The sequence below is a fragment of the Aquila chrysaetos genome, chromosome 18 (assembly GCF_900496995.4).
Source record: "Aquila chrysaetos chrysaetos chromosome 18, bAquChr1.4, whole genome shotgun sequence".
NCBI classification, from domain to species: domain Eukaryota; kingdom Metazoa; phylum Chordata; class Aves; order Accipitriformes; family Accipitridae; genus Aquila; species Aquila chrysaetos.
The window spans coordinates 15,443,517-15,471,129 of NC_044021.1; the positions used below are offsets into that span (position 1 = coordinate 15,443,517).

The window sequence follows — 27,613 nt, forward strand, 5'->3', positions numbered from 1 at the left end:
CGCCCCCGCGAGCGGAAGGGGCGGAGCTTCCGCCCCGCCGCCTGCCCGGGACTCGGAGTTCACTTCCGGCAGCCGGCTGCCCCCGCCTCAACGCGCCCTCCTCCCCCACCCCCCCCCGCGGCGCCTCCGTGCGCGTGCGCGGCGGCCCCGCGTCTCCCCAGCGGCAGCGAAGGAGTTTGGAAGTTCAAAATGGCCGCCGCGGCGGAGCCCGAGCTGCGAGCGCCCGAGTAAGAGACCGGCTGGGAGGCTCCTCGCGATGGCGCCTCGGGGAGGAGGGAGGCTGAGGGAGAAGCGCGGGCTTGAGGGGTGGCGGGGGGGAGGGAGGTGGGGAGGACCGCGAGAAGCGGCCCGGGTGGAGGTGGTGAGGGAGGAGGAGGAGGAGGGAGATGGGGGAAGGCGGCCGCTCCGGCGAAGAGGGGTTGCTATAGGAGCCGCTCGCCGGCCGCCCCGCGGTGAGGCGGCCCAGCGGGGCCGGGGCGCGGGAGCCGCCTCCCGCCGGCTGGGGACAGGGGAAGGGAAGCGGGGGGGTGAGGGGGGGGGGGGGCGCGCGGAGAGGCCGCGAGCCGGGCGCGCGCCAGCCGGCCCGCTGGGGGGGGGGGGAGGGGAAGCGGAGCCGGGACCGGCGGGCGCGTGTCCTCAGTTCCGCGTGCGCCTTCCCGCCTCGGCGCGGGGGGTGTGGGGCTCCGGCGGTGCCGTCCCCGCTCCCGCTTCTCCTGCCCCTCCCCGGGGAAACGGGTTTGCCCCGGCGGGGGACGGGGCGGGGGGGGGGGGGATCCTCGTCCTCCGCGTGTTTGCGCGGGCGCTGCCCTCCCGGGCCGGGCGAGTGCCGAGCTCTGGGCGCTCGGGCATCCCTGAGGCGACGGCGGTCCGGCGCTGCCCGGGACCCCCGCGGCTCTCCGTCCGAGCGAGGCCTCCCCGGACGAGCGGGGCAGGGGCGGATGGAGGGGGTGAGCCGGACCACCGGGTGCCTCGGGGCTGCCCTGCCGCCGAGCCGCTGCCCGCCCTGCGGCGAGCCCACCTCCCCCCCGAGTCCCGGGCGCTCTCGCGTTATAAAAAGTGCCTGTGCTGGTGGAAGCAAAAAGCGATTTGTTGCCGCCAGCCCCTCCTTCCAGCCCTCGAAATGACTGGCAACTCCCGGCTCCCGTTGGGAAGCTAAGATCGAGCCGCCGCCGCCTCCCCGCCGGACCGGGGCTCCGGGGTGCGCTTTCCTGGCACCCCGCTTAGCGTCGTGAGATTTGGGTTTGCCGGTGCTCACGAGCTCGTGAACGCTTTCTTCTCTGGAACTTTTGCCCAGAGTTGACGTCCTAAGGCTTACTTTATTGCTCCTCTTTGCTATATAAATGTTTTGGCCATATAAACCGCTTTCTGTATTTTTTCTGCCTTAAAAAGTTGCGGTTTGAGGCTTGGGTTTTTTGCTTGTTAATCGTGGGAGTAGAAAACAGGTGAGGAGAAGCAGTGGATGTACATGTGAACCACGTAAAACACAGGAGCGGATGAAGAAGAGAGTTTAATATCGCATAGAGAAACATAACTAAGCATAATAAGGTAAAAACTGATGATAGGAAGCCTGAATGTAGGAAAAGATGGGTGAAATCTCTTTGCAAATCTTAATGAACTTCCTATCATTCTTCTGGAATTCAAAAGTAAGAAAAAGTGGGGCTATAACAAGATCACGTCACAGTTCCTCTCCAATTAAAGCCATTATCACCTAAACATGTAGATACCCATCTGCCTCGTCACCTTCTGAAATCTTCTTAAAAGGTTTCTCATCCATGTCATTACACCTCTGAAGCATTTAAATGAAGTAAAAGTTTATCCACGGAATTACTTGAAATAAGCAGATTCCTGTACATGAAGAAACTCTGAAATACTTAATGCATATTAATGAAGTTAATAGTAATTTTGTAGTTGAGGTACAAAAGCAAAGAAAGCTGGCAGTTGTATTAGCAGTCTGTCGTGGCCTGAGATACTGCTGTGGTGAGGTATCTCATCTGGCGCCTCCGCTACCAGTTTGCTTGTACAGAATGGAAGGTGAGGTTATTACATAACGTTAAAGTACTTAACAATAACAAAATAACTTCCTTATAGATTTCAGTGTCACTTATTGCTATTAAGAGAAGGAAGACTTATCTGAAGCAACTTGAATGGGTGTGATTTTTGTTGTCCTGTAACATTTTTATAATGTATTGAAGTACCATTAATGCGTTAATCAGGGACTTATACAGCATCCTCTATCCGACTAAAAGAAATCTTGAAAGATGCATAGTTCCCTTAAAATTCTCCTTGTGACATTTCTCTGCCCTTTAGCCAGCTTATGTCACTGACGTACTTGCTCTGCATTGCAAACCCAAGTTGAAAAAGTTTTACACTTAATACTTTTTCCTTCTTTTCATGTCTTTTGTGCCAAATGGAACATAGAGCAAACTAATTTTAAGGCATTTTGGCCTCTTTCTTTCTGATATTCTGTTGTCTTAATGGTGTGGAGTGTGAGGAAGAAGCAATTAAGAAAAACACCTTTCTTTCTATATGCTTTGAGTAAGCAGAAGTAGCGGTAAGGATGTTGTCATGGTTTAACCCCAGCCAGCAGCTAAGCACAACGCAGCTGCTCACTCACTTCCCCCCCACCCAGTGGGATGGGGGAGAGGATTGGGGGGAAAAAAAGGTAAAACTTGTGGGTTGAGATAAGAACAGTTTAATAGGACAGAAAGGAAGAAAATAATAATGATAACAACAATAATAAAATGACAATAATAATAAAAGAATTGGAATATACAAAACAGTTGATGCACAATGCAATTGCTCACCACTCGCCGACCGATGCCCAGTTAGTTCCTGAGCAGCGATCCCCCCAGTTTATATACTGGGCATGACATCACATGGTATGGAATACCCCTTTGGCCAGTTTGGGTCAGCTGTCCTGGCTGTGTCCCCTCCTGAATTGTTTTGCTCCTCCAGCCTTCTTGCTGGCTGGGCATGAGAAGCTGAAAAATCATTGACTTGGTCTAAACACTACTTAGCAACAACTGAAAACATCACTGCATTACCAACATTCTTCTCACACTGAATCCAAGACATAACACCATACCAGCTGAAACCAGGACAGATGTAAAAGAAAAAGCATAAAGCATTCTGACTTAAGTCTGTGAATATTGCATATTTTTAACCCAAATAGTCTGTTCCCTTAGGAAGTTTCTCATTTCAGAGCACTAAAGTGTTAATGGTTTTAGCAAATAATTTTACTGTATGTTGCAGAAAAGTCTGGATTATTTACTAGTACTAGAATTTGGATTAACTCAGGCAGGAGAGAATTAGTAACTGTGCACTGTTTGAAGATCCTGTCCTTAATTAGGAAGATGCTAATTGATTTATAGTGAAGTGCCACCCTTTAGGCCTGGCTTAGAATACCTCTGATATATTTATTCTGTTGGATCATTGATTATATTTTTCAGAAACAACCTTCGTATGAAACTAGTAGAGTTCGGAAGATATTTCTACATTTCTGTGTACATCCCCCCACCACTCCTGACCATCATGTTTAGGGAGTTTCTTTTCAATGAATGAGGCTTGGGGTACAGAAAGAGCTATGTTTAAGTTATTAAAGCGTTAGCTAGTAAATTCTGAAACTGTAGTTTAGACGGGGTGAGTTTGTAGAAAGGTGAACTCTGGCACCTATAATATTTGGCAACAGATTTCAAAAGGCAAATATCCGTCTTACCACAGACAGTAACTTAATTGATGTTCTGAAGGAGATTAGGAGGTATTTGCTAAACACTAAAAAACCAATTGGTAAGCCAGTTTCAGCATCTAAGTAAGGTAATATAAGTGAATGCATAACATTGGGACTGAATTTTATAATTTTTTAAGTTATTAAGTACGCTGTTTAAATTGCTTATTGCAGTGACTAGCTAACTGAAATGATTATGGTTTTTTAGAAGAAACACTGTACATTATTATTATTTTAATAACTTGCTGTAGACTTATGTTCTGCTTTTTCAGCCAATGCCATTTTACAGGCCTAAAGATTACTGCTTTTTTCTTGGGAAGGTGATAGTCTGCTGTATACTATCAGAAAGCTTTCCTGAAATTAGACTTTCTGAGTTTGCCCTGTTCCTCCGTAGTGTTCCCTGTATTGCAGAAATACTATAAATGCATGGTAAGAACAGTTCTTGATTTTTCTGACAGGTGTGTACACTTACAGAAAGAAATTGGAGTTCAGAGAATTGGTTGACTGCGTGAGATGTGGCAAGATGGTCTCATTAGGTGGTCAGCATCATCCCTTGAAATAAGTTTTGATCTTTGGAGCACAACTGTGTTCTGCCATTTGAAAATACTTTTAAAAGTCATAGCTTGGATTAGGCATAGGATTGGAGTAGCAAATAAGAGAGGTGGTGGACTGACAGGATGCATAAATATGCAGCACTATTGAATACTGTCAACAGATATTGTCAATATTGAACGTAAAAGCATAAACATTGATTTCACCCACACGTTTTGTTTTGTTAGTGCAGTTGCTGTATCTTCCTTCCATAGTATTTCTTTTTCAACTCATAGCTGTCTGTTCATGAAGTGTATCTGCAGTTATAACTTAGTTACATTAGTTGTAAATTTTTAATTCTCCCAAAGGTAGGTAATTAAATGCCAGTTAGTTTCTATCATAAAAAAACCTGTCAACACAAGATTACGGACTGCAGTGAGTTAATAGTACTGATCTCTAGTTTTAATTTTTGCAGGGTTGAAGATGCTGATGCATCCGAGAAAAGTGTAAATGAAGAAAATGGGGAAGTATCAGAAGCAGACCAACCTCAGAACAAGCACAGCCGACACAAAAAAAAGAAACACAAACACCGAAGTAAACACAAGAAACATAAACATTCTTCAGAAGAAGATAAGGACAAAAAACATAAACACAGACACAAACATAAGAAACATAAACGGAAAGAGGTAGCTGATACCTCTGACAAAGAAGATGGACCAGCTAAAAGAACTAAAATTGATTTTTTAGCTCCTCTGGAAGACTTGGAGAAACAAAGAGCATTATTGAAAGCTGAACTTGAAAATGAATTAATGGAAGGAAAAGTCCAGTCTGGTATGGGATTAATATTACAAGGTTATGAGTCAGGATCTGAAGAAGAGGGGGAGATTAATGAAAAAGTGCGAAATGGAACGAGACCTACAGCTAAGTCAAACACTAAGGGGAAATTAGAACCTGTGGACAATAAAACTAGTTCCAAGAAAGGAAGTAAGAGTGAATCAAAAGAAAGGACTAGGCACAGATCTGACAAAAAGAAAGGCAAGGTAGGAGTTGATGGAATCAAAGAGAAGACAACTAGAAGCAAGTCAAAAGAGAGGAGGAAATCCAAAAGCCCTTATAAGAGAAGTAAGTCTCAAGATCAGACAAGGAAATCTAGGTCTCCAATGCTTAAAAGGCGATCTCAGGAGAAAAACAGAAAGTCTAAATCTCCCCCAGAGGATAGAAATAAGGCTGATGATAAAAGTAAATCAAGAGATCGCAGAAAGTCTCCAGTTGTAAATGAAAACAAAAGCAGAGATCGTGGCAGAAAATCTAAATCTCCAACAGAACTAAGAAGCAAATCCAAAGATAGAAGATCACGGTCCAAAGATAGAAAACCTAGGAGATCAGAGACTGACAAAGAAAAAAAGCCAATTAAATCTCCTTCTAAAGATGCTTCTTCAGGGAAAGAAAACAGATCCCCTAGACGACCTGGCCGTAGCCCAAAAGGAAGAAGCTTATCTCCTAAACAACGTGAAAAGTCAAGAAGAAGCAGATCCCCTCTCTTCAATGATCGTAGATCTAAACAGAGTAAATCCCCCTCTCGAACCCGGTCTCCGGTTAGAAGAGTGAGGAGTAGATCTGCAGAAAGGAAAAGAAGAGAATCAGAAAGGAGGCGTCTGTCTTCTCCCAGGTAACTTAAAGATGTCATGAACCATTGCAAAAATGCATTACAGGATGAACTATCTTCTAGTTTGGTGTTTATCTCTCAGTTTTATTCTGACAATAGCTATTAAAAAAGATAATCAGATCGTACATTATATTATGAGCTTACTTTGTATGTATTCAGTTTTTTAAAAATACTTCCCCCAGCTGTCAGACATGCAAATTCAGTTTTGGTTGTTAAAGTGCTGAGTTATTTGCTGCTCACACCACTACAGGGAGCAAGTTTTGTAGCTCAGGTTCTCTTTTTTGTTGCTCGGTTGGATTCAGAATTTGGCTTCTATCTTGTTTCTTAGTTAATAGTCCTGTTGCTTTCAGGAATTTCTGTGGAGTGAGAGTCCCCTCTGCTCTTATATATCAGTGTTCGCTAAAAGTGGGTCATTAACCCCTTTCCCCCCTCAAAAAAACCCCTAATGTTAGGTTCAGCATATATGAATGTAAGCAAATCTTTTATATCAAGATGTCCTTCTCGCAGTCATTTTTTTCTTAAAAATATTTTGTATTCATTTGCTAAAGGTATGGTAGTGTTGCTTCATTATTCGTCTGCTGTATATCATTACTATGTTTTGCATACAGTTAAAGGAGAAAGACCGAAATATTTTTAATGTATTTTTAGTCTTGGAATTTTTTTTGAAAGACAGTTTAGCCTATGAAAGCAGTTACCTTGAAATTTAATATAAACCATGAGACAGTAATTACTAGCATCTCCTTCTCTGAAGCTGATATGGCCTGGATGGTAAGTTCCCAAGCAGAGAACAATATAAGTGTATGCATTTTTGGAAGTTAATTCATTAAAGGTAAGAAGTTAAACAGGCAGAAGAGTTCAGCATTACTTTTGGATAATGAATAATTTAAAACTTTTTATCATGGGGTTTAGCTTCACTCACTCCAAGAATTAAGAACAAAGAAGTATGAATTTAAAACCATGTATTGGAGCCACAAAGATCAAGCTCAGTAAATAAGCACCTGATAGATGTGAAAGTCTTTCTGCCTGTATCACTGAAGGTTACTCTGGTTTCGAGTATGGGGTATCTTCTACAGGCACATTATCAGCTTATTTGTCTGTGCTACTGCGTAGCAATACTGCAGCTACTTTGGAGGATGGCCCCAGTGGTGTTACCCAGATTAAGCAAGTACTGTAAATGCTAGCAGTTTATCTGACTGCTTTCTGGTGAATCAGGAATGTGTTGGCACAACCCCACCTGGAATACTGTGTTCAGCTCTGGGGCCCCCAACATAAGAAGGACATGGACCTGTTGGAGCGAGTTCAGAGGAGGGCCACGAAGACAATCACCTCTCCTTTGAAGACAGGCTGAGAGAGTTGGGGTTCTTCAGCTCGGAGAAGAGAAGGCTCTGGGAATATCTTATAGCGGTCTTCCAGTACCTGGAAGGGGGCTTACAGGAAAGCCAGAGAGGGACTTTTTACAAGGACATGTAGTGGTAGCACAAGGGGTAATGGTTTTAGACTGAAAGGGGGTAGATTTAGATTACTTGTAAGGAAGAAGTTCTTCACTGCGAAGGTGGTGAGGCACTGGAACAGCTTGCCCAGAGAGTTTGTGGATGCCCCATCCCTGGAAGTGTTCAAGGCCAGGTTGGATGGGGCTTTGAGCAACCTGGTCTAGTGGAAGGTGTCACTGCCTATGGCAGAGGGGTTGGGACTAGATGACCTTGTAAGGTCCCTTCCAACCCAAACTATTCTATGATCCTATGATGGTATTTGATTTTTCTGCTGTAGCATTTTGCATCTTTCAGTTTTCATTTCTCATGACAGCTTGCATCACAGCCAGTTTGAATTAGTTGTCTAGACACTGTTTCAGGTGATGCGTGTGTCTAGAATTTTGCTATCAAATTCATACTTCTGTAACACTGTGGTGAGCAGCATGTGAGTGGGGGACTACTAAGAAATATTTTCTGCTGGAAGTGTTTGTAAATCAGCAGGAATAATCTTTCTTTGTGGGACATCCTGAATGAACTCCAACTATGTTAGAGTTTTAACTACCTGTAATTACTCAGACTGCCAGACAATTTCAGAGTAGCAACATTTTCTTTGAACAATGGTGTGGAAATATTTTTCAAGAATTTCTGTTGCAGCCTTATTAGAATAGTTGTTAAATATTTTTAACTTGTATCCTTTCCAATTTTTGATTGAAGTCTTGCTGTCATGGAATACAATTAAGCTTTTTAATGTAGTTGTCCCATCGAGGATTTTTTTTCTTGAATAATTGTGAATCTGTATAGACAAGAATGAGCAAATTTTGAATAGCATATAGTGTCAAACTTGATTTATTTTTTAATTTGCGAAGGGGTAGTTTATATGTTAATTAAGAATTTTAGTCTTCAGCTGCTGTATTAGAATGTGTGAAATGTTGAAGCCATCCAGTTCTAGTGCCCAAATTGAAATAGACATTAAAATCATTGCTGTGGAGTAGCATGGTCCTAAATTTCAGTACTGTGTTGTAAAGTTGCTGAGAAAATTCTCAAGAATTAGTTTTGGGGTTTTATTTATGGTTTAAATACTGTTTCTGATAAACATAAAACAGGCCACTATTTATGTAAGACCTAAACACAAGCTTTTTTTTAAAACCTCTCCTAGCTTTGTGGTAGTAATTAACAAGCTCTGTTTCCAGAGTTGTCCTGAACTAGACCTGTGTATGGGGTCATATTTCCCGGGGTGGGGAGGCACACACAGGAAGGGCAGCCAGCTCTCCAAACATACTTATCCATCCCTCCTTCAGAAGCCCATCTGGTGGTCCCTCACCTGCAGTAAGATTTTAAAGTGAGCTTTTAGATGGAAGTGTGATTTTTGGTTTTTGTTTGCTCCTGATTTTACAACCATTCTCTTCCTCTATTTTAAGAACGCGGACCAGAGATGATATTTTGTCTAGACGTGAAAGATCAAAAGATGTTAGCCCACCCAGTAGATGGTCCCCATCCAGAAGAAGGTCTCGGTCCCCCATTAGAAGGAGGTCTCGTTCACCCCTTCGACGTAGCCGATCTCCAAGAAGGCGGAGTAGGTCTCCTCGGAGGAGGTAAAGACACACTGCGTTTTTTATTATATTTTGTAAAATATTACTAAAAGAATAAAGATTGCTATCTTATCTGTAAAAAGATGATGCATTTTTTTTGTCCACTTTGATATGTGCTAGCATAGTTGAATTCATTTTGTCCTCCATGAATTAATTTGTTTTATTACTTGTAGTCATTATCTACCTTTATGTTTTATGAATATGTTTTCCTCCTTTTTTTCAAAAATCCAAACCAAACCCACCCCTCCCAAACCCCTCTTACTGTTACCAGGGATAGAGGCCGAAGAAGTAGATCTCGCCTTCGAAGGAGGTCCAGGTCACGTGGTGGCCATAGACGTAGGAGCAGAAGCAAAGTTAAAGAAGACAAATTTAAAGGTAGTCTCTCTGAGGGTATGAAAGCTGAACAGGAGTCTTCATCAGATGAAAAGTAAGAATTAATTTCTAACTTGTGCTGATTATCTAAAAAGACAGATCCACTGATACTGACAGTGAATGGACATTTACCTTCATGGTGTAGTTTTTGGGTTGTCACCTAAAACCTTAATCATGTTTTAGTACTTGTGATCTTGTCAAATTACTGTTGGAATGATCTGAAAAACTTTGGAGTATGCAAGAAATATCAAGACCTGTTGGCTAGGGGGCAAACCTGAGGGAATGATATGTTGTTAGTTTACTAAATTCAACTTGATCGGTATGTTGTGAAAATATTTGGACTGTTTCCTCAAGCAATAAGCTTGAGGAAAATCTGTAATAGCTGAAAGGATTAATTGCTATCTGCAAATTGTTTTTATATTTGCTAAATATCTACTTAATCCAATTGCACAAAAGTATGCATTCTTAATCAAATTATTAAAGAAGAATGATGCTGGAAGGAAAATGAACAAGGGTGGGTTTTTTTGTTTTTCTCTTTAAAAAAAGTTACTCTTAATTGTTTGCAGTTAAAAATGAGATATGCAAAGTCTCAATGAGATACCAAAAGATAAATTTTCTCTGTAAGGAGATGTAAATATATACACTGGGATTTAATACACCTTTGCTTTCCGAGTCAGTTGAACAGCTATTTAATATCTTGTGTTCTTTCTGCGCCAAAGAACTGCATTTGGTAAAATTCAGTAGATAATCTCATGTTTATGATGTTATATAAAAAAAATTGTATTTTTATAGTCTTGAAGACTTTGATTTGGAAGAAGAGGATGAAGAAGCAGAGATAAGGCAAAGAAGATTACAGCGGCAAGCAATTGTTCAGGTACATGGTTATATTATCATGTGAGTTACAGAAACTAACTTTCTGGTTTTAGTGTAAAATGTTGTGATAAAGGAGGGCTCTTAGCCTATTATTGCATTATGATGGTAATTACCATTACTATATTTTTTTCCAGTTAATTTATTGTAAATGTTGGTCTCAGTTAATCTTTACACGTCTATCGCAAGAGCATTGCTTTTAAGACTGAAGCAACTCTTCTGCGAGTCATTTTTGTGCTACAGTTAAACGTTCTGACAGTCCTATGACATGTTAAAAATGTTCTTCAGTTATCTTAATCTGTAGGTTTTCTTTGTAGCTGTATCATTTATATCATAATGTCAATATAGCATTAAGTTACATATCAACTAACCTAACTGATAGTTCTCCTTGTCCATTTCCAAAACTTCATAAAGCCCCTGAGATGGGTTCCCCCTTCATGAACATAGATAATGTATTCAGTTACATATGTGAGTTCCCATGAACTTCTTACTCCTGGTGAGAAGGTAACAGTAGTGAGAGGTAATATGTGATTGAGACCCCTGAAAGGAAGCTGTAGCCAAAGGGTATGTAATTCTACAGCACAAGTCAGTTATCTTTTTTAAAGTTGGGATTTGGCACACAGTTAGAACATAATAAGCAAAATACTGCAGCATATTTGCTTAATATTTAGTTGTAAAAACACCAGTTATAATGTGCTGCTTATTTTAAACAGCACTAAACATGCCGTTCATCATTTGACTTTTGTGCAAAGCCCATTGTAAAATCCTTCAGAACTATGACTGAGCAAAATGATTTAAAGTCAATTATTTTTAATGGCCAGTTACACCTGTTGCTGGTCCATACAGGAAGCAAATTCCAGAGCTTCGTTCCCTAAATGGGAAACCTCTGCTTGTATTATTGAATAGTTTGACCTTGATAACTGAGTGGTATCAGCATTTATTCATTTTGGTTTTTAACTTTTGGGAGAGGAAGTGACATTTTTATAACTTCACACAACTTAAGTTAAAAAAAATAATTTATAAAGGTGTTGTCTTGAACTTTTTTAATGCATCTGAAATTTTTCAACAAGAATGAATAAATAAAGAGGTTTTCCAATTCAAATAAAAAACTTGAATCTAAAAACTACTTTTCTGTACCATAACACTAATAAAAATGGGAAAGATTCTAAGATGTTAAGATATAAAATCATTAATTTTTCCTTAAAGACTTGGTTTCAAGACTTGTGTGCCAGAATGGTTTAGTAATAAGTCTGTTGCTACTGACATTTTGTCACGCACAACAACATAGTTAATCGTCAATAAAAATTGTTTTTTACAGAAATGGAAAAGCCTAAAGGACACACATGAGTTTTTCAGTCTTATTTTTATGGTTTGGGCTGTGGTGCATTGTGGCAAAATGAGTTTTCAAAAGCTATATCCCATTCTGCAAATAATCTGTTGCCTTTAGAGATGTAGGTGATTACGAAAGCAAAGGTTAAGGTTTGAAAGGGTGAGTATAAAAATGTTTAAATTGTGATAAGCAGTGATGGTGAGATTAATAATTAAATTTCTTTTTAGAAATACAAAGGCCAGACAGAAGACAGTAATATATCTGTACCATCTGAACCAAGCAGTCCTCAAAGTAGTACGCGTAGTCGCTCAAATTCGCCAGATGACATCCTAGAAAGAGTAGCTGCTGATGTTAAGGAGTACGAACGGGAAAATGTGGACACATTTGAGGCATCAGTAAAAGCCAAGCACAACCTCATGACAGTTGAACAGAACAACGGTAAGAATCTGAAATCTCGCTTTATAATGCAATTTATGAAAGCTCAGGCGTTTTCCTTAGTTTCCTTGTATACTTCCAGACTTGGAAGTAGATTGACTTTTTGGACAGAATTTGAGAATGTTTCCATGAATATTATGCTACTTAAAACATAACATTAAAATAAAGCTTGCTCGTTATGCAGGATGATATGAATGGAACATGCTCTCTATATTTCCAGTAACTCTTAACACAGTTCATGCTATACATTTGGAAGAGCAAATAACAATGTCTATAGTTAAGAATCACCCTTTTTAACTTCCAAATTTTTCTTTTCACTTATGCATGTTGTTTTCTTAGAAGCTTAATATAGTCCTAGTCTTTATTTTGGGGTGGGTGGGAAACCATGCGCCTTTTTGTCCATTTCTTTGTCAAAGCCACTGGGTCAGAAGAACATAGGTGGGTCTGTAGTCATTTAGAATGATTAAGGCTTTTGAGAGTCATTGCTAGTAAGTCTATTTTGGTGGCATAACTTCTTGCTGAAGAAATGGCTATTTCCTCCTCTTCCTCCCTGCACATAATCTGTTGTACAGCAATATCAAAATGAAACACATATTGATATAAAACCTGCCTTGTGCCTGCTGTGGCAAAAGGAACATAGACCATGTCCCAGTGCACCCTGTAATATTGAAAATCTGCTTTTTTTTTTTTTTTTTTTTTGTCTTTTGAAAGTGGATTACTGTACATTTTGCAAGTAGTCAAAGGAGTGCCTAGTTGCTGAGTGGTCATACTTGAGGTAGTTTTAACTACTTCAGTTTCTCTTTACAGTTTAATTGCAACAGCACACTTTTAACAAGGGCTGTGAAACCTGCCCAACCCCTCAGGAAAGAGTTGGACAGTTAGCTTGTATTTCATGTCATGTGCTAGATGTATCCTTGGGGGCTAAATATGCTATCTTCTAGTGGATGCTTCTCTTTGAAGTAATAAAACTGCATCTCTTTGGGACTAGTGTACTGCTCTGTAGTTTGTTCTGGTGTTCCCTTGAGCAGTATGTTTTCAGATTGTTCTCCTGCAATGTAGGTGGAAAGAACTCTCTTATGCACTTTTCCTTTATTTGCATAGCACAAGTTTAGACCTAGTCTTCTTATGTTTAACAGACAATATCTTTTTCCATTTTTGTTGAGGCACGTACTGCTTTCTAATTTTGTCCACTAAAGTATATGAAAATATACCCATTAACTACATAGACATTTTTAAGGTATGAAAAACGTTTGTTTTTAAAAACAGATCAGTTACACTCAAATCTGGGAATTTTCATATATTGGTAGGATTCTGGGTTGGAGGTGGCTATAACAACAGATGGAAGCAATGAATCATCTTTCTTTGTAAGAGCCATTTTTTATTTATATCCTGACCTCATATAGGGCCAGGATAGTAATTTGCAAGGAACTAGTTTAATAACTCGTGGTAGCCCAGTGCAGGAGTGAGTAACTGGAACTAAAAAGAAAATTTGAGGAAGTTGCTGGAAGGGTCTATATCTTGAAACAACAGTGTAACCTGTCTCCCCATAGTGTCAGGTGACAGGTCTATGCCTTGAAATAGCCATGTCAGCATGAAGGATGGGAGTTTTTGATGCTGTCAGAAGATTTCAGTCTAGTTATTTTGTATGGAAGTGGTTAGCTATATGCATCAAGAGACCTGAAGCATCTGAGGTTAACCGTTTATTTTTTTCCATTGCTTCATACCCTAAAGAGAGTGTTTGTGATTTACTGTGGTCATGAAGGGATGCTACCATAATGTGTGTTATGAAGTAGTTTGAAGTTTACTTGCTTTCACTAACGTGTACTTAATTTATATTTCTTTGCTTTTATCTTATCAACCAAGTAAAATGTCTTTGGGACTTTAAAGATGATTAAAAGGTGAGAAGGGGATAATCTTGCCCACGTTAAAATGTTTCTTTTAAACATAATAGTTAACATTATCTTTGACTAAAAGTTACGCACAAGGTCCTTTTTGACAGGGTTGAAGAAAACATTTTCGAAAAAAACAGCAACTGGGCTTTACAGCTTTGGTTTTTAGTAAAATACCTTGTGATTCGCAGAAAAGCCTGAACTTGTGTATTGAAAATATGTCTATTTTTTTATCTATACACACAGTCATTTTGTATTTCTTTTTATACATATATAAAGAGTGAGTCATTGTCTGTAGGGGTCACAGAAGTGTGTACTTTTTTCTTTCTGCTGTGTGAATTATTTGAAAGCTATTATACTTAATTTTTCAAGGAGGTATAAATTTTTGAGTGCTTTGAAGAGCTTAACCAATATGAGTTTTGTATTTCTAGAATGTAAAATGTATTTGCTAGAAACAGTAGAGCTACCTGTTTGCCAACATACTGATCTTAGATTATATTGTAAAGATACCAAGTCATGAATTATATTGGTAACAGAGTTATTAGTTTGTTGTCTTTTTCATGTTGAGTAATCTAAATTTCATTTTAAGGTTCAGCTCAGAAGAAACTGCTAGCTCCTGATATGTTCACAGAATCAGATGATATGTTTGCTGCATACTTTGATGTAGGTAATTCTTGGAGATGAAATGTATGATTTTTTTGCTTGATTTTTGTTAGAGTTACTGTCACTTGAGGTTTGTGGGAACTTTGATTTGTAAAAGCATGTGTAACTGAGTGGATAGTATGTTCTGAATCTTTTGATCAGCCAAGGCAGACAAAGTAGTTCTTAATTAGTATTTCAGTGAAAGAAAGCCTGCTGAAACTAGTGGTAGTTTTACCAGAGTAAAGCAATTGGGGAATTCACCTCCTGTTTGAATAGGACCTATAATGGCACGCGGTAACAAACCTGTTTATAAGTTAAGCTTTATGTTAATGTTACCATGCTGCACTGATCTAAATATGTGCTTTTTTCAGCAATTTGTGTATGGTTAATTAAAAAGTGTCTGTGTAAGATATTTTAATTTGCTAATGATGCTGTGTTGGAGTAATGTGGTGTTTTGTTTGGTGGGTGGTTTGGGGGGGGGTTTTTGGACAAAGAGATACATTTCCTTTTTTTTACTTTTGCACTATTCCAGCAGCTTTTCTCTAAATGTGCTGAAGTGGCCTGCAAATATTGCAGTCCAGTGACTAGTTTTGAGACTGTACTTGCCATTCTCTGTAAATCTACCTCGTTGCTGATGCACAACACTGAGAAATAAGTCAAGACAACAACTTTCTTCTTAACTTAGAAATTCTCTAGTTAATTTTGGTTTATGGGAGATACAATCTATTAGTTATGACAGAAGCATTGGTGACAAAAGGCTGCTGTGGTGTCACTTTAGTAACACTGGTAATAATAATAAAATTTTAAAAAAGAAATCAATACCCTTTTGACCTGGAAAAAGATAAGTACTTGAAGGATAGTGTGGGGGAGTCCGTTTATAAAAATTTGAAAGTTGCAGGTGGGGATTTACATGGCTTGTAAGTGAGCCGTTCCCCCTTCCAGTAACTGTTGTTCAATTGAAGATATTCTTTACTACTCATAGATTTGAAATCTGTTAAGAGATGTCAACAGCAATTGTAATTTTGTGATTGTAAGTATAGTAGTATGAAATCTGTGAAGTGGCATTGAATGAGCAGAAATTCAAGGCTTAAACAGTTATATTTTCCTCACAAATTGCTAAACTTTTTTAATACAACGTATTGTAAGTAAAAAGTCTTATTCAGACTTTTGCCTCTGCATTCTGTGCATTCTAACATTAACTTGTATAAGTTCCTTGTGGGTATTAATTGAAACTTTGCCCATTTATGTTTAATAATAGTTCTATTGCTTGATCTCATCCTCTTTCCTCCCATCAGTCTTTAGATACTGGTGGGTAAATAGCATTTTGAGTCAATAATTTCTCTTGTCTACAAAATAAATGTGTTTGTATTACGGAGAGAAACAGTGTTTCAGTAGGAAAAAAGGGGTTTTGGTAAGTAAACATCAAGGAAGAACATAGACCACACAAGCAAAGCTGTTGCTTTTTATTTCAGAGTGCTCGTCTAAGGGCTGCTGGTTTTGGAAAAGACTTCAAAGAAAACCCCAATCTCAGGGATAACTGGACTGATGCAGAAGGCTATTACCGTAAGTTGTATTTGTTGATTTGCAAGAACAGCTAGAATGAGGGTGCTGAATGGAAAAGATCCTCATGTAAAAGTACTGAAATGTTACTCTAATGTAAATGTACCACAGTGCGCTCACTTGAGCATAATGTAATGGATGAAATGAGCACGCAGGTTTTAACCTCAGTTACAAAAAGACTCCAGACTTGCAGAGTCACAGTTTGTTCCCCATAATTTCCACAAAGCTAGGTGGTATAAAACATTGTACACTATGAAATTGATTAGACCATTTATCTTGTTTTTCTGAATTATACAGAATGGTTTATTTTTCATAAAAAGTTTCATTATATATGTCACTCATAACTTTAAATTGCTTGATTTTATCCTTCAGGTGTTAATATAGGTGAAGTTCTAGATAAGCGTTACAATGTCTATGGTTACACTGGTCAGGGAGTCTTCAGTAACGTAGTACGAGCCAGGGACATGGCAAGAGCAAACCAAGAAGTAGCGGTTAAAATCATCAGGAACAATGAACTTATGTAAGTAATGGTTTTGTTTAATAATAATAAAGCATATGTAACAGTTGGAAGTTTTTCATGATGTGATTTGAATCTCCCTTTGTTTCAAGTGAAGTAACAGATTACAGCTGTGATTCCTGCCTTTTCTGCTAATAAGAGCCAGATAATGGGAAGCGCTTGAGGACTATGTATCCACGCTTCTTTTCAGCTATCACAGGAGAAGGGTACTTACATTTTCATCAGGCACTTTCTCATTTTCAAAACTGCAGGGAACAGTGGTAGCAAGAAACAAGGTTACAGTTAATTATGAGTCCTGCCCAGCCATCAGATTTTTGAGATGTAAAAATCTTGTTTTGATGGACCAAATCAATTGGGCAGGCTATGGGTTGGATCCTAACTGATCATCTGTGACTTACAAAAAGACCTCCATACATGAATTATTTTTGTATATTCTCTATATGTTTGCATGTCTATAAGATATATAAAAGGGGATGGGACTCTCCCTGTTGAAATAAAAAAAATTTTGAGGTCTTTCAGAATGAGTGACCATTAACAAGTATGACCTATTAAACTACATTATGTGAGGACTTGTCTATAATACTCATTTTCAGTATCTGCTGCAGTATTTCTACAGTCATGTATTATGTCCTCTTCCATTAAAGACAACTTAAATGAAAATCTTTTCTGTGCATTTTACCTTGGAAGCTTTAAAAGTTGTCTTGCTGTGTGTGTAACTGGGTTATTTTGAGTTATATGAATAGGTATCTAGAAAAGTTTAAAAAAAAAAAAAGAGGGGGTGATAAGCTATTTCAGTTTGGTATGTTGTATAGATAATCCGTTTGGGTACGTACTTGACCCTATAGTCAGTTTAGCTTAAAACTCTTTTTAATAATGTACGTGGTTAAGTACTTTTTAAAAAAAAAAAAAGTAAATTTCTCAAGTAAGTGCTGTTTGAAACTAAAATATTATATTACAGGAGGAAATCTAGTTTTAACTTTACATGCAGCCGGGAGGGAGGAGGAAAGGATAAGTAGGTTACAAAGGCACATTGAAGATCAAAGAATTAAATAAACTTATCCCATGTGTAGACACTGACAGCAAACCACTGTTGTGATTTTTTTTTTTTTTTTAAGCCGTGGTACCTTAAGTAATGGCAAGACACTTCTCATTTCCAGATAGTTATAACTGCTCAAGTGAATGTCTAGATTTAAAAAAAGTATTAGAATTCCACTGATTTTGTTCTATAGTCATATTTTTTTGTTTTCAGGCAAAAAACTGGCCTAAAAGAACTGGAATTTTTGAAGAAGCTCAATGATGCAGATCCTGATGACAAGTTTCATTGTCTACGGTTGTTCAGGCATTTCTACCACAAACAACATCTCTGTCTGGTATTTGAGCCACTCAGGTAAGATGACAAATGTTTGGGGTTTTCTGTAAAAAGTAAAGTACTATTGAGTGATCTTCACCATTCTGTTTTTGGCTATTGTTTTGATACCTTGTTCTATTGCCAAGATTCAAGAATGCAAGGAACTTTAAAAAAAAAAAAAATTATCTGGAGGCACAAATCCACAGGCTACTGAACTATTTCTAATTTATTTAAAGCATCATTGTGAACTTTCTGCCTGGACAATATTTGAAAGAAAATAATTTATTATTAAAAATGGTTCATCTCACCAGTGCTGCTCTTAATGGATTTTGTGTGTGTGTGTGTGTGTGTGTGACAATATTTTTATTAGTTTTCATAATTCTTTATTTTAGAATTCTTGGATTAAGTATGCATTCCCAGGGAGGTTCAGCAAATGCTCTATATTCTGTGAAGAGTACATATATAACAACAGTCTAAGGAAGAAAATTGTTGCAGTGTTTTCTTTTCATGCTCGCTTTTTCTTTAAATAATTAAGCTCTTTTGACAGGATAATTGTAGACACTGTATTATGATAGATCTGGATATATTAATTGCCTTAGTTCCCATTCCTGCTTAGAGACATCAGTTGTAGCCTAAGTTTTCTGTGTATGTCCTATTTTAATTTTTGCTGTATTTGAAGATAAGTTATATGCTGAAGCAGTGCAAATATTATGAAATTACTATTCTATTTTCACTAATAAGCCATACAACAAATTATTTTCTTTTGCTGCACTATCTCTTTATAACACACTTGTACATTATTTATATCCAATGATGTTTTTGTCCTGGAATTGTGGTCTTTTTATCTGTTTTAAGTTGCCGAAAAATTGCTGCCTCAACTTGTATCTTTTGTGTACTTCCTTTTTTATCGATTTCTGAAGAAAATGAGTACAAAGGCTTTACAGTTGTTAAGGAATGCTGTTTGTGTGCAAATAAATCCTCTCAAATTAATCTTGATTAAAAATGTGTTCTGAACTAAGTCCAGTCCGGTAAGTAATTATACACTATAGGATAGATGAGCATTTTCGTTTCATTGCTGTAGATAACAGAGCAGTATGTATATTAAGTTGAATGCTGCATTTCTCCAAAAATGTCTAAAGCTAAATGGATTGTTCAAGTTTGTCTTACAGTTTAGGAGGCCACAATATTTTTCTTTGTTAAGCTCTTTTCTATTTCTCTCTTTCACTTTCTTTCTTTTAATAGTATGAATTTACGAGAGGTGTTGAAGAAGTATGGGAAAGATGTTGGACTCCATATTAAAGCTGTACGTTCCTACAGCCAGCAGTTGTTCCTGGCTTTAAAGCTTCTTAAAAGATGCAATATCCTACATGCAGATATTAAACCAGATAATATTTTGGTAAGTAAGAAATAATCAAAACTTGTTTTGCACAGTCTATAGTGTAAAATTAAGTATTTGAAATAAATACCATTTTGTTAATTTAGGTGAAGTCAAAATTTACTTTAACTGAAAAGGGTTCACGTTTTGATATAAAATGCTACCGTGGTGTAAATAGTAAGTAAGAAATAAATATAATACAGCATCTAAATAAAATCTTTTCTTTAGTACAGTCTTTTTCAAACAAACCTGCATCTACTTGTATCTTTATAGAAAGCAGATCTTCCAAAGAAAGACAGTATCCTTTCTTAGGAGAAATCTTGGGACTTTTTCCATCAGTAGTTGAAAAATGTTCATGTTTTCTGCCAAATGGAAGTAGGTTGTTTGAGTCTGGGTGAAGATTTTGTTTACGTGAATGAGATAATGGGGAAAAGCCCTTAATGTGTCTTTTCTGTTTCCATTAAACATCCTGGTTAGCAGAGCATGAGAGCTACATCAGAGGAATCAAATGAGTTTCCTTCTGTTTTCTTGGTGGTCATCCCTGTGACAAACTCAGTTTTTTATTTTATTTAAAATGTTATCTTCTTGCCATCACAACAGTAAAATTTACTATGTAAGCATGAGATACGTGAATAATATGGTGTTTTATGAGTGGTAGTCTGGATACTAGAGTTGGAAGTCTAAACTGGTACAGTTACAGTATCTGGAATGAAATCCGGGTCCACCAAGGATATTTTGGTAAGGGAAGAGTATGGGAAACTGACCTTTTTTTTGTATTTTGTAGGATCTAAAGGCATTAAGTGTCACTTTAAATTTAAGAAAGTTTTAGAATTTCCTTAGAATACAGAGAGGAAGGATTTGAAATATGGGAAGAACTTCCAATTTAAAGGCTGAATGTTTTTCTTATCTCTGACTTAAATGTATCGTCACTTTCACAGTGCTATTGGCAATTCTGGCTACAAATAGTGCTAATAGATATTTATGCTTAACTTTCAGGTGAATGAGTCTAAAACAATATTAAAGCTTTGTGATTTTGGATCAGCTTCGCATGTTGCAGATAATGACATCACACCGTATCTAGTTAGTAGATTTTATCGAGCTCCAGAAATCAGTAAGTACGTTTGGATTGGCTACATGTCACATAAGCAGTAGTAGGATACGGTACTATAGTACCATGTAGTACTAGCAGGATACCAGTACTAGCAAATGAGAATTTGACTTGAATTTACTCTGTGCTTGGTCTTAGCAAAACATCACTCTGGAAATATGGCAGTCAAAAATTCAGACTTTGAAAGCATGCTTGGGTGACTCTTCATGTATGTTGGTGGTCAGCGCAGTGAGGACAGGGAGAAGTCATTCTGATTGGTTATAGTTATGTTTTAATTTAGAGGTATTGTTCTGACTTCTTTGTTTTTACTAACTTAATTCATGCTGATTAGTTTGGCTGTTAGGTAAAAACCTCCCTTCCTAAAATAGGAATACTGTAAAAGTTAAAAGGTTTGCATCCTTCTTTTATGGTGAATTCTTATTCCTAAGAGGAGGAGCACCAACATAGTTTACAAATCAGCATTTTTTCATCTGTCTGGTTTTGTGATACTATATCGTTTAAGGCTGCCTTTATGGAATTAACTGGAATTGCTCTGTTTCAGTTATAGGAAAAATCTATGACTATGGTATAGATATGTGGTCTGTAGGCTGCACATTATATGAACTTTATACAGGAAAAATACTCTTTCCTGGCAAAACCAATAACCATATGTTGAAACTAGCTATGGATCTCAAAGGAAAGATGCCAAACAAGGTAAGAAAAATAAGTATATGATTTATAATAAATATCTGAAACTACTATAATGAACAGTAGAACATACTTTCTTTTTTCTCCCTGAATTCTGTTTCTTATAATATACATCTTCTCTTAACAGCAAGTAAATATCAGACATCGCTCTGACTGTATAATTTATATTGATTTAAAATCTTATGAAGTGAAAGTATACAGCTTCTTTTTCATAGACTAAGTATAAAGTGAAAGCAGAAACCTTCTAAGCACTGACCTGAAAAAAAATACGTAAGTCAATGGAAGATACTGTGTCCTTTTTCAACTGGCTTGAACTGTATTTTTTACTCAGTCTAGACATTTCTTTCTGTCCTTTTGATATTTTTTCATTAGTATTAAATTATTCATGTTGCAGTAAGTTAGTAGACATTGATGCTAATTGTGGAATTTGTAAGACACAGAGACTTGCCTGAAACTCTTGCCTCTCCCTCATTTTCCAGATGATTCGAAAAGGTGTGTTCAAAGATCAGCACTTTGATCAAAATCTCAACTTTATGTATATAGAAGTAGATAAAGTGACCGAAAGGGTAAGTCTTTAATGTGTCGACTAGCCTATTACTTTTTTCCAAGCTTTCCTACTACGTCTTTCAAACATATCTTTATATCTTAATTAAAAATAAGTTTTTATAAGCTATTAGTATGTCCTTTTGCAGCAGTATGGACAGGTTACATAGTTACAAACTGGCAACAGATATTTTTCTTATGATATAGGAATGTGTTTAAGAGAAATCTTAAGTTTAATCTTGGTAGGTATACAGGTTATCTCCACATAATCTATCCTTAAATTACTTCATTTTAGAGAAGGATGTCCAACTTCAGTATGATCTGCTTATATTGTAGGAGGTCACTATTACTTTCTGCACCATTTTAACATAGTATATTTATCAAGAATCACAGAACTGGTGGTCAGATATAGGAACTTTCCACGTGGAATTTTGATGTTCTCAGTTAATTGGGATGTTAAGTTCATGTATGCACCTGCTGTTGGTGAAAGATGCAGCCTGGGCCTACCCCTGACAGGGTTGTTTCCACTCTTTTCCTTTGTCTGCATGAGGATTTGTGAGGCCACGTGATGACAAAGGGCATTGCTGATCAGATACAAGAGAACCCTGCAGAAAAGTTGCTGCTGAAGCTCTCTAAAATGGATAGGGGTTTTGTGCCTTCTGTTCTACAAGGTTGCCATTTTTGTATTTGTAGGAGAAGGTTACTGTTATGAGCACCATTAATCCAACCAAGGACCTGTTAGCAGACTTGATTGGGTGCCAACGACTCCCTGAAGACCAGCGTAAAAAAGTACACCAGCTAAAGGACTTGTTGGACCAGATTCTAATGTTAGACCCAGCTAAACGGATTAGCATCAACCAGGCTCTGCAGCACGCCTTCATCCAGGAAAAAATTTAAACCAGATGAAGAAGTTCAAAGGGTTTGAGTAATTAAGATACAAAGACTGAAGAAATTTCACAGCAGTTATTAATGTATATAAACATAAATATTTCCCCTGCAAAGTTGAGGAAGAAATGATACATTTGAATTAACATCAAGGCTGATATTTCTTTTAGAAATGTTAGAGTAATTCTGTTTTGTGTCTTATGTGAAAATTTTCACTGTAGAACTGTTTTAATTGCCAAGACTGCACAGAAGTACAATGCTAATGTATATGGTTGCAGTTCGTATATATTATAAAAAGAAAAAAGCATCTGTTATAAAAAAAAAAAAAAAGGAAAAAAAAAAAGAGCAGTAATACTGGGTGGTTGATTTGTTTTTAGCAGACTTGGCTTCATTTTTGTCTTTAAAAAATGGCCAGCATAAATGCTGTTTATATTCACATTTTCCTAGGTGTGTGTGTGCAGGCCACAGCAGCATGCCCTTGGTGTAGTCAGTGCCGAAGGGGGTCTGTTCCTTCTTGAGCCTGCCCGCAGGGATGGTCTCCTCTTTTAAAGCAGGTTGTGTACAACTTTCAGTACACTGAAGGTAAGCTAACCCATCAACATCACCGGTGTTTAAGCTGTTATTTTTCTGGAACAACTGACAAATGAGAGACAATAGCATTGTGGCAGAATTCCCTGCATGTTTGATAAATGATCTTGTTTTATTTTCTGGCATTGCAACCGTGGCATAGTTACAACTTCTGTTCTGTTCATCACATTTAAAACTTTGAGAGTGCGCACTTGATGGATAGAGCGCCTTCAGTGTACTGTTTCTTATTACTTTAATTTTTTTAATCAACTTGCTATAGACTTTGTATACATTTTGTTAAATACAGTTCACTATGACATAGAACCAATACTTACAGAAGAGTTTTCATTTAGTAATTACGTATGTTGGGATCTCATTCGAAAGACCTTATATCTAAAGGATAGATAGACAACATAATGAAATTTTTAACTATTTGTATGTCATTTTGAAAGTGTACTGCTTTATGCTAAAAGTGTTTCATTTGTTCATTGTTTTCATTATTTGTGATCATGTTGTCTTTCAATACAGGCATAAACCTTCCACTCTTGAACAAAGCAGCTGCTTTTTAAAAGCGGTAATTGCTTCTTTACCTTTTATTTCTTTTGTAAATGAAGCTTTTCTTTAAGAAATGTGACTTTAAAGTGTTGTCTCTTGCATAAAACAGTTGACACTTACTTATTGTAAAGTGAAGATTGTTCTGCTGCATGTAAAGTGGACCATGCAGGTTTCTGTATGTTTTCAGTATGCATCATTAGATAATAAAGTCTTTTGTGAACAAGGCATTTGTAGCCATTTTTAAAAGAATCTGTCTTCAGTGATGGTAAATCAGGTAATTCGTAAGAACCACCCCTGCATTTCCTATTAATCATTTAATTAAAGGGATTATTAAACGTTATGATCTTTGGGAGAGCTATAGGCTATGTTAATTAGATATATAATTATCACTGCTAAAACAAAAACAAAGCAAAAAACCCTACAGATACTGTCTGTCTGCTTTCATTGTAATGAAATTATTCCTGTAGGACATGGGATTAAATTCAGGCTTTAACTAATGTTTGTGCTGTTTTTCTCACTTTTCCTTTTGATGGTGCTGAAAGAGAAAAAGGAAAGCGAGTCACAGGCCACTCAACGCCTACTCCATGGGTCTGATTTGCTGAGACACCAACTTCACCTTCCTAACAAGGTTATTTCTGACAGCATGTGTAGATAAACATTTAGCAACAAGTTAAAAGAGCTTGAAACATTTGAATTGGTTATACAGGGTGAGGACAACAGAATCAAACTTTTCAGGTTCATACTGCTGCTTTAATATTCTCTTTGACAATGTTAAGAAGTTCGTCTTTTCATTTTTATTAATATATTCTGACAAGTTGTGAAAACCCCACTGGTTTCACGTACTTTATACTACTTCTTTGAACTAAGAAGGGTTTTTGTATCCATCTAGGTACATAATGGCAACAATCATGCACTCTTAGTGCACTCAAGAATGGAAAAATGACACAAAGCAGTCATTCTGCTGGTGGGGAATACCCCACCAAGGAGATGTAATGAACTAACTACGAAAACAAGCAGGAGATGGGTGGTTTTGTATGCCTATTTGGAACCTTCAGCCTGTCTCTTCTCAATTTATATTGTAATATTCCTAATGAAAAATAATCTCTCCTTATTTCCACATATTAAGGTATCTTGTTCATACAGGAAATAAAAAAATTAGCTTTCACGTTTAATGAAATACTAGTTGCTTGCTAGTTAAATACAGAAAGTAACTTGCACTTCTTGCAATTTTTCAGGCAGCACTTCTGAGGGCAGTTTTACACAGATGTAGTAATAGCTTATTCTTTCTGTTGCTTTGTACTTTATTCTTAAAATAGGAATATAAAACAATGAAATGAGTTGGTGATACAGAAACAAAGCAGTAGAAAAGATGCCCCTTAATGCCTACAGAACTGTTTTAAACTATTCTGGAGAAGCATAAAGTTGCTCGTTTACTTGTTCTTTGTGTTGTAGGTGCAGCTCAAAAGAAGATGACGGCTACCAGAAGACATGAACAAAGGTTTCTGTCCTATAAAAGATATGAAAAGTACTCTTTGTGTAGTTCTGTCTTAATCTTTTGGTTTCCAGCATTCCAATTTAGAATTGATTAACACTGCTGCAGTACTGATAATTCCTGAAACATACTTACTGTATTAGAATTTGTTATATAGATGTGTTTGTTTCGTTTCTGGTTGAAGAGATTTTTTAATTGCAATTAAATGTAAGCAAATTACTGTTTAAATCCAGTTTTCTTAAAATGATAGAATGATCAGTACAAAACCTACAAAATTTAGGAAAAAATCTGCCATTATATTTGGTTAAAATATATGTGTTTTAACTAGTAAATATTTAAGCAGATGATGCACTTTTTTCTTTAACTTCAGCAGGTTCATTATTTGTTTTAATTCTGTCAAACTTTATTGTTGATACAGAGACTAGCTGACAAGGGTTACTCAAAACAAGTGGATTTCAGTCCTCCATCCAGTATCAGCTTCAGCTGGTACTTCTTGTTGGCAACAATAGAAAATCTTTAGTTCTGGCTTCAAAAGCCTCTGCAGTTGATGACTTTTTGGTGCTGTTAAGAAACCTCTCCAGTTTTAGGCAATACCTGTCCCAGTAGCCTGTGGTCTCTGAGGAGACCAGCTGCTAGTGCCACTGCAGTCAGCTGAATTCCAATGGTTGCAGCTTGGTGCAAACAGAACAGCTGTGCAGCAGAGTTTTCGTGTTGGAACTATTTCTCAGCTGATCTAAGAGGGAGGATAATTTATCTTCTCCTCCTGTACATGAAGATGTAATTTGTATCTTCACCTGAGGTCCCACATATAGAAAGTTTGGCTAAATCTACCGTGTTTCCTTCTCCTTCATGGTGACAAGGAGCTTCACATTTAACGTACTTGTTTTTCTGAATGTGTGGCAAACTAAGATACCAGCCCTGTGCAGTTAGAATGTGATTTTATTACCTTGGTGTATACTACAATAAAAATTAAAAACTGTTTGAGAGTTTTTGATAGAATATAATGATTCCTTTAAAACCTTTTTAATAATACTTTATCTCCATACATAGGGTAAGTGGCATTAAACCTCTGAAGAAACTTTATGTGTATATTGACCCGTATACAGAAGGCAGACCAGTCTGTGATACCGCTGGAGATAGAGCGATCTTCTACAGTATGTGTAAAATTGTAACTTGGGCGGAGGATGTTGGGAAGTGGCAATTGCTTGAAATTAATAAAGTACGCTTAAAACTTATTGCATCCTGTCTTCTGTTGTGTTGACAAATGTCATACTGCAAAGCTGCTCAATATAGGAAAAAATTTTAATACACTAAAACCAAAGTATAGTTCTTTGAATGGGATTGTCTCCTTAGGTATCAGAGGTCTTAAAGAATCTGTGAAAAAGTCTTCCTGAATATGTGTAAAATGGAGCTGTTGTCTTTTCTTAAGTTGGCTCTCTCCTGGCTTTGGAAGCTCCGTCAGCACCAAAGAGTTCATGTGGATTTCACTTTGATTTTCCCCGTGCTTTTTTTTATCCTTTATAGAGAGGTACTAGCCTGTATGAGTTAGGGGTTGAAAGAATTACATTGTATTACAGTTGAAGGGAAGCCAGATATATTTATAGGTTAATCTTTATAAGAAAAAAATTGATGCTAGTCACATGGGAGAAGCAGCATGGTGAAGTGGGAGGGAGTATGTATTTTCATTTCTTAACTTGTAAACTATGTATCAAATATATCAAATCTAAGTATATTTGTTATACTCGTTATGTGGGTACAGAAGCAAAACTACCGAACATGTCTCCCAGGCTTTCATGTCTTACTTTTGTTCATCTAAATACTTAAATAACTAAAACTTAATTTAAACTTGTGACAAATAATTACCTTCTCTAAATGAAAAACTTGGCCCTTCCTTCCATGATACACCTTCTGAATTCTTCATTGTCTCAATTATTTCCTCATCAACACAGATTTTGATGATTGTGGCCCAGATCTTTCTATAAAGTAGGTATGAGCTAATTATTCATAAAATAGTGAAAACACATGAAGAATAGTTACAAAGAGTCAATGTTCAGTTTAAGTTAATGAGAAACAATGTAAAGCTACTTACAGGCAGGTAGAAATAAATACGTCACAACCCAGAAGGTAGATCCTGATAGTCACTGTCTGCTTACAACTGTTTGTGGTTCAGTCTCAAAAGCATTACTTCTCAAGTGAGAGTGCAACAAACATGGCTTTGTGTTCTTGTAAAAAGAAACTAGGAGGGGGTAACTGAGGACAATTAAAGTTCACCCTATTAAAATAATGGGACTGATAGCTGCTACCAAGAATAATAAGCAAAGAAAGCCCATATGGCTTTAAGAAGAAACATGGAGTTGGTTATTGGGCACAAGAAGGCATCTGCCTTCCATCACGCTGGAATGAAGAAAACTTCTGACTCTTCTGCCCTGCCACCAGCTGCACAGGCAAGGTGCCTGGTG

The 27,613-nt window shown here is 37.6% G+C and overlaps 1 protein-coding gene across 6 annotated transcripts; it reads left to right on the forward strand.

The window, feature by feature from the left end:
- Positions 1–90: 90 nt before the first annotated feature.
- PRPF4B (pre-mRNA processing factor 4B) lies at positions 91–26,389 on the forward strand. 6 transcript variants are annotated; one of them, XR_005930843.1, is made up of 20 exons: positions 91–227; positions 4,731–5,924; positions 8,809–8,982; positions 9,251–9,406; positions 10,144–10,225; positions 11,779–11,989; positions 14,465–14,538; positions 15,990–16,080; positions 16,450–16,597; positions 17,844–17,981; positions 19,185–19,338; positions 20,314–20,428; positions 20,967–21,118; positions 21,592–21,678; positions 22,349–22,626; positions 22,988–23,122; positions 23,636–23,681; positions 24,205–24,290; positions 25,115–25,160; positions 26,205–26,389. XR_005930843.1 is itself a non-coding variant. In XM_041118357.1 (15 exons), the coding sequence occupies exons 1-15, from the start codon at positions 190–192 to the stop codon at positions 22,550–22,552; spliced, it is 3,018 nt and encodes a 1,005-aa protein (XP_040974291.1). In that variant the 5' UTR covers positions 91–189; the 3' UTR covers positions 22,553–26,389. The 6 variants fall into 6 exon arrangements, 1 of the variants encoding a protein (XP_040974291.1); XR_005930840.1 differs by having other exon boundaries at positions 22,349–23,122; XR_005930842.1 differs by having other exon boundaries at positions 22,988–24,290.
- The last annotated feature ends 1,224 nt before the right edge of the window (positions 26,390–27,613 follow it).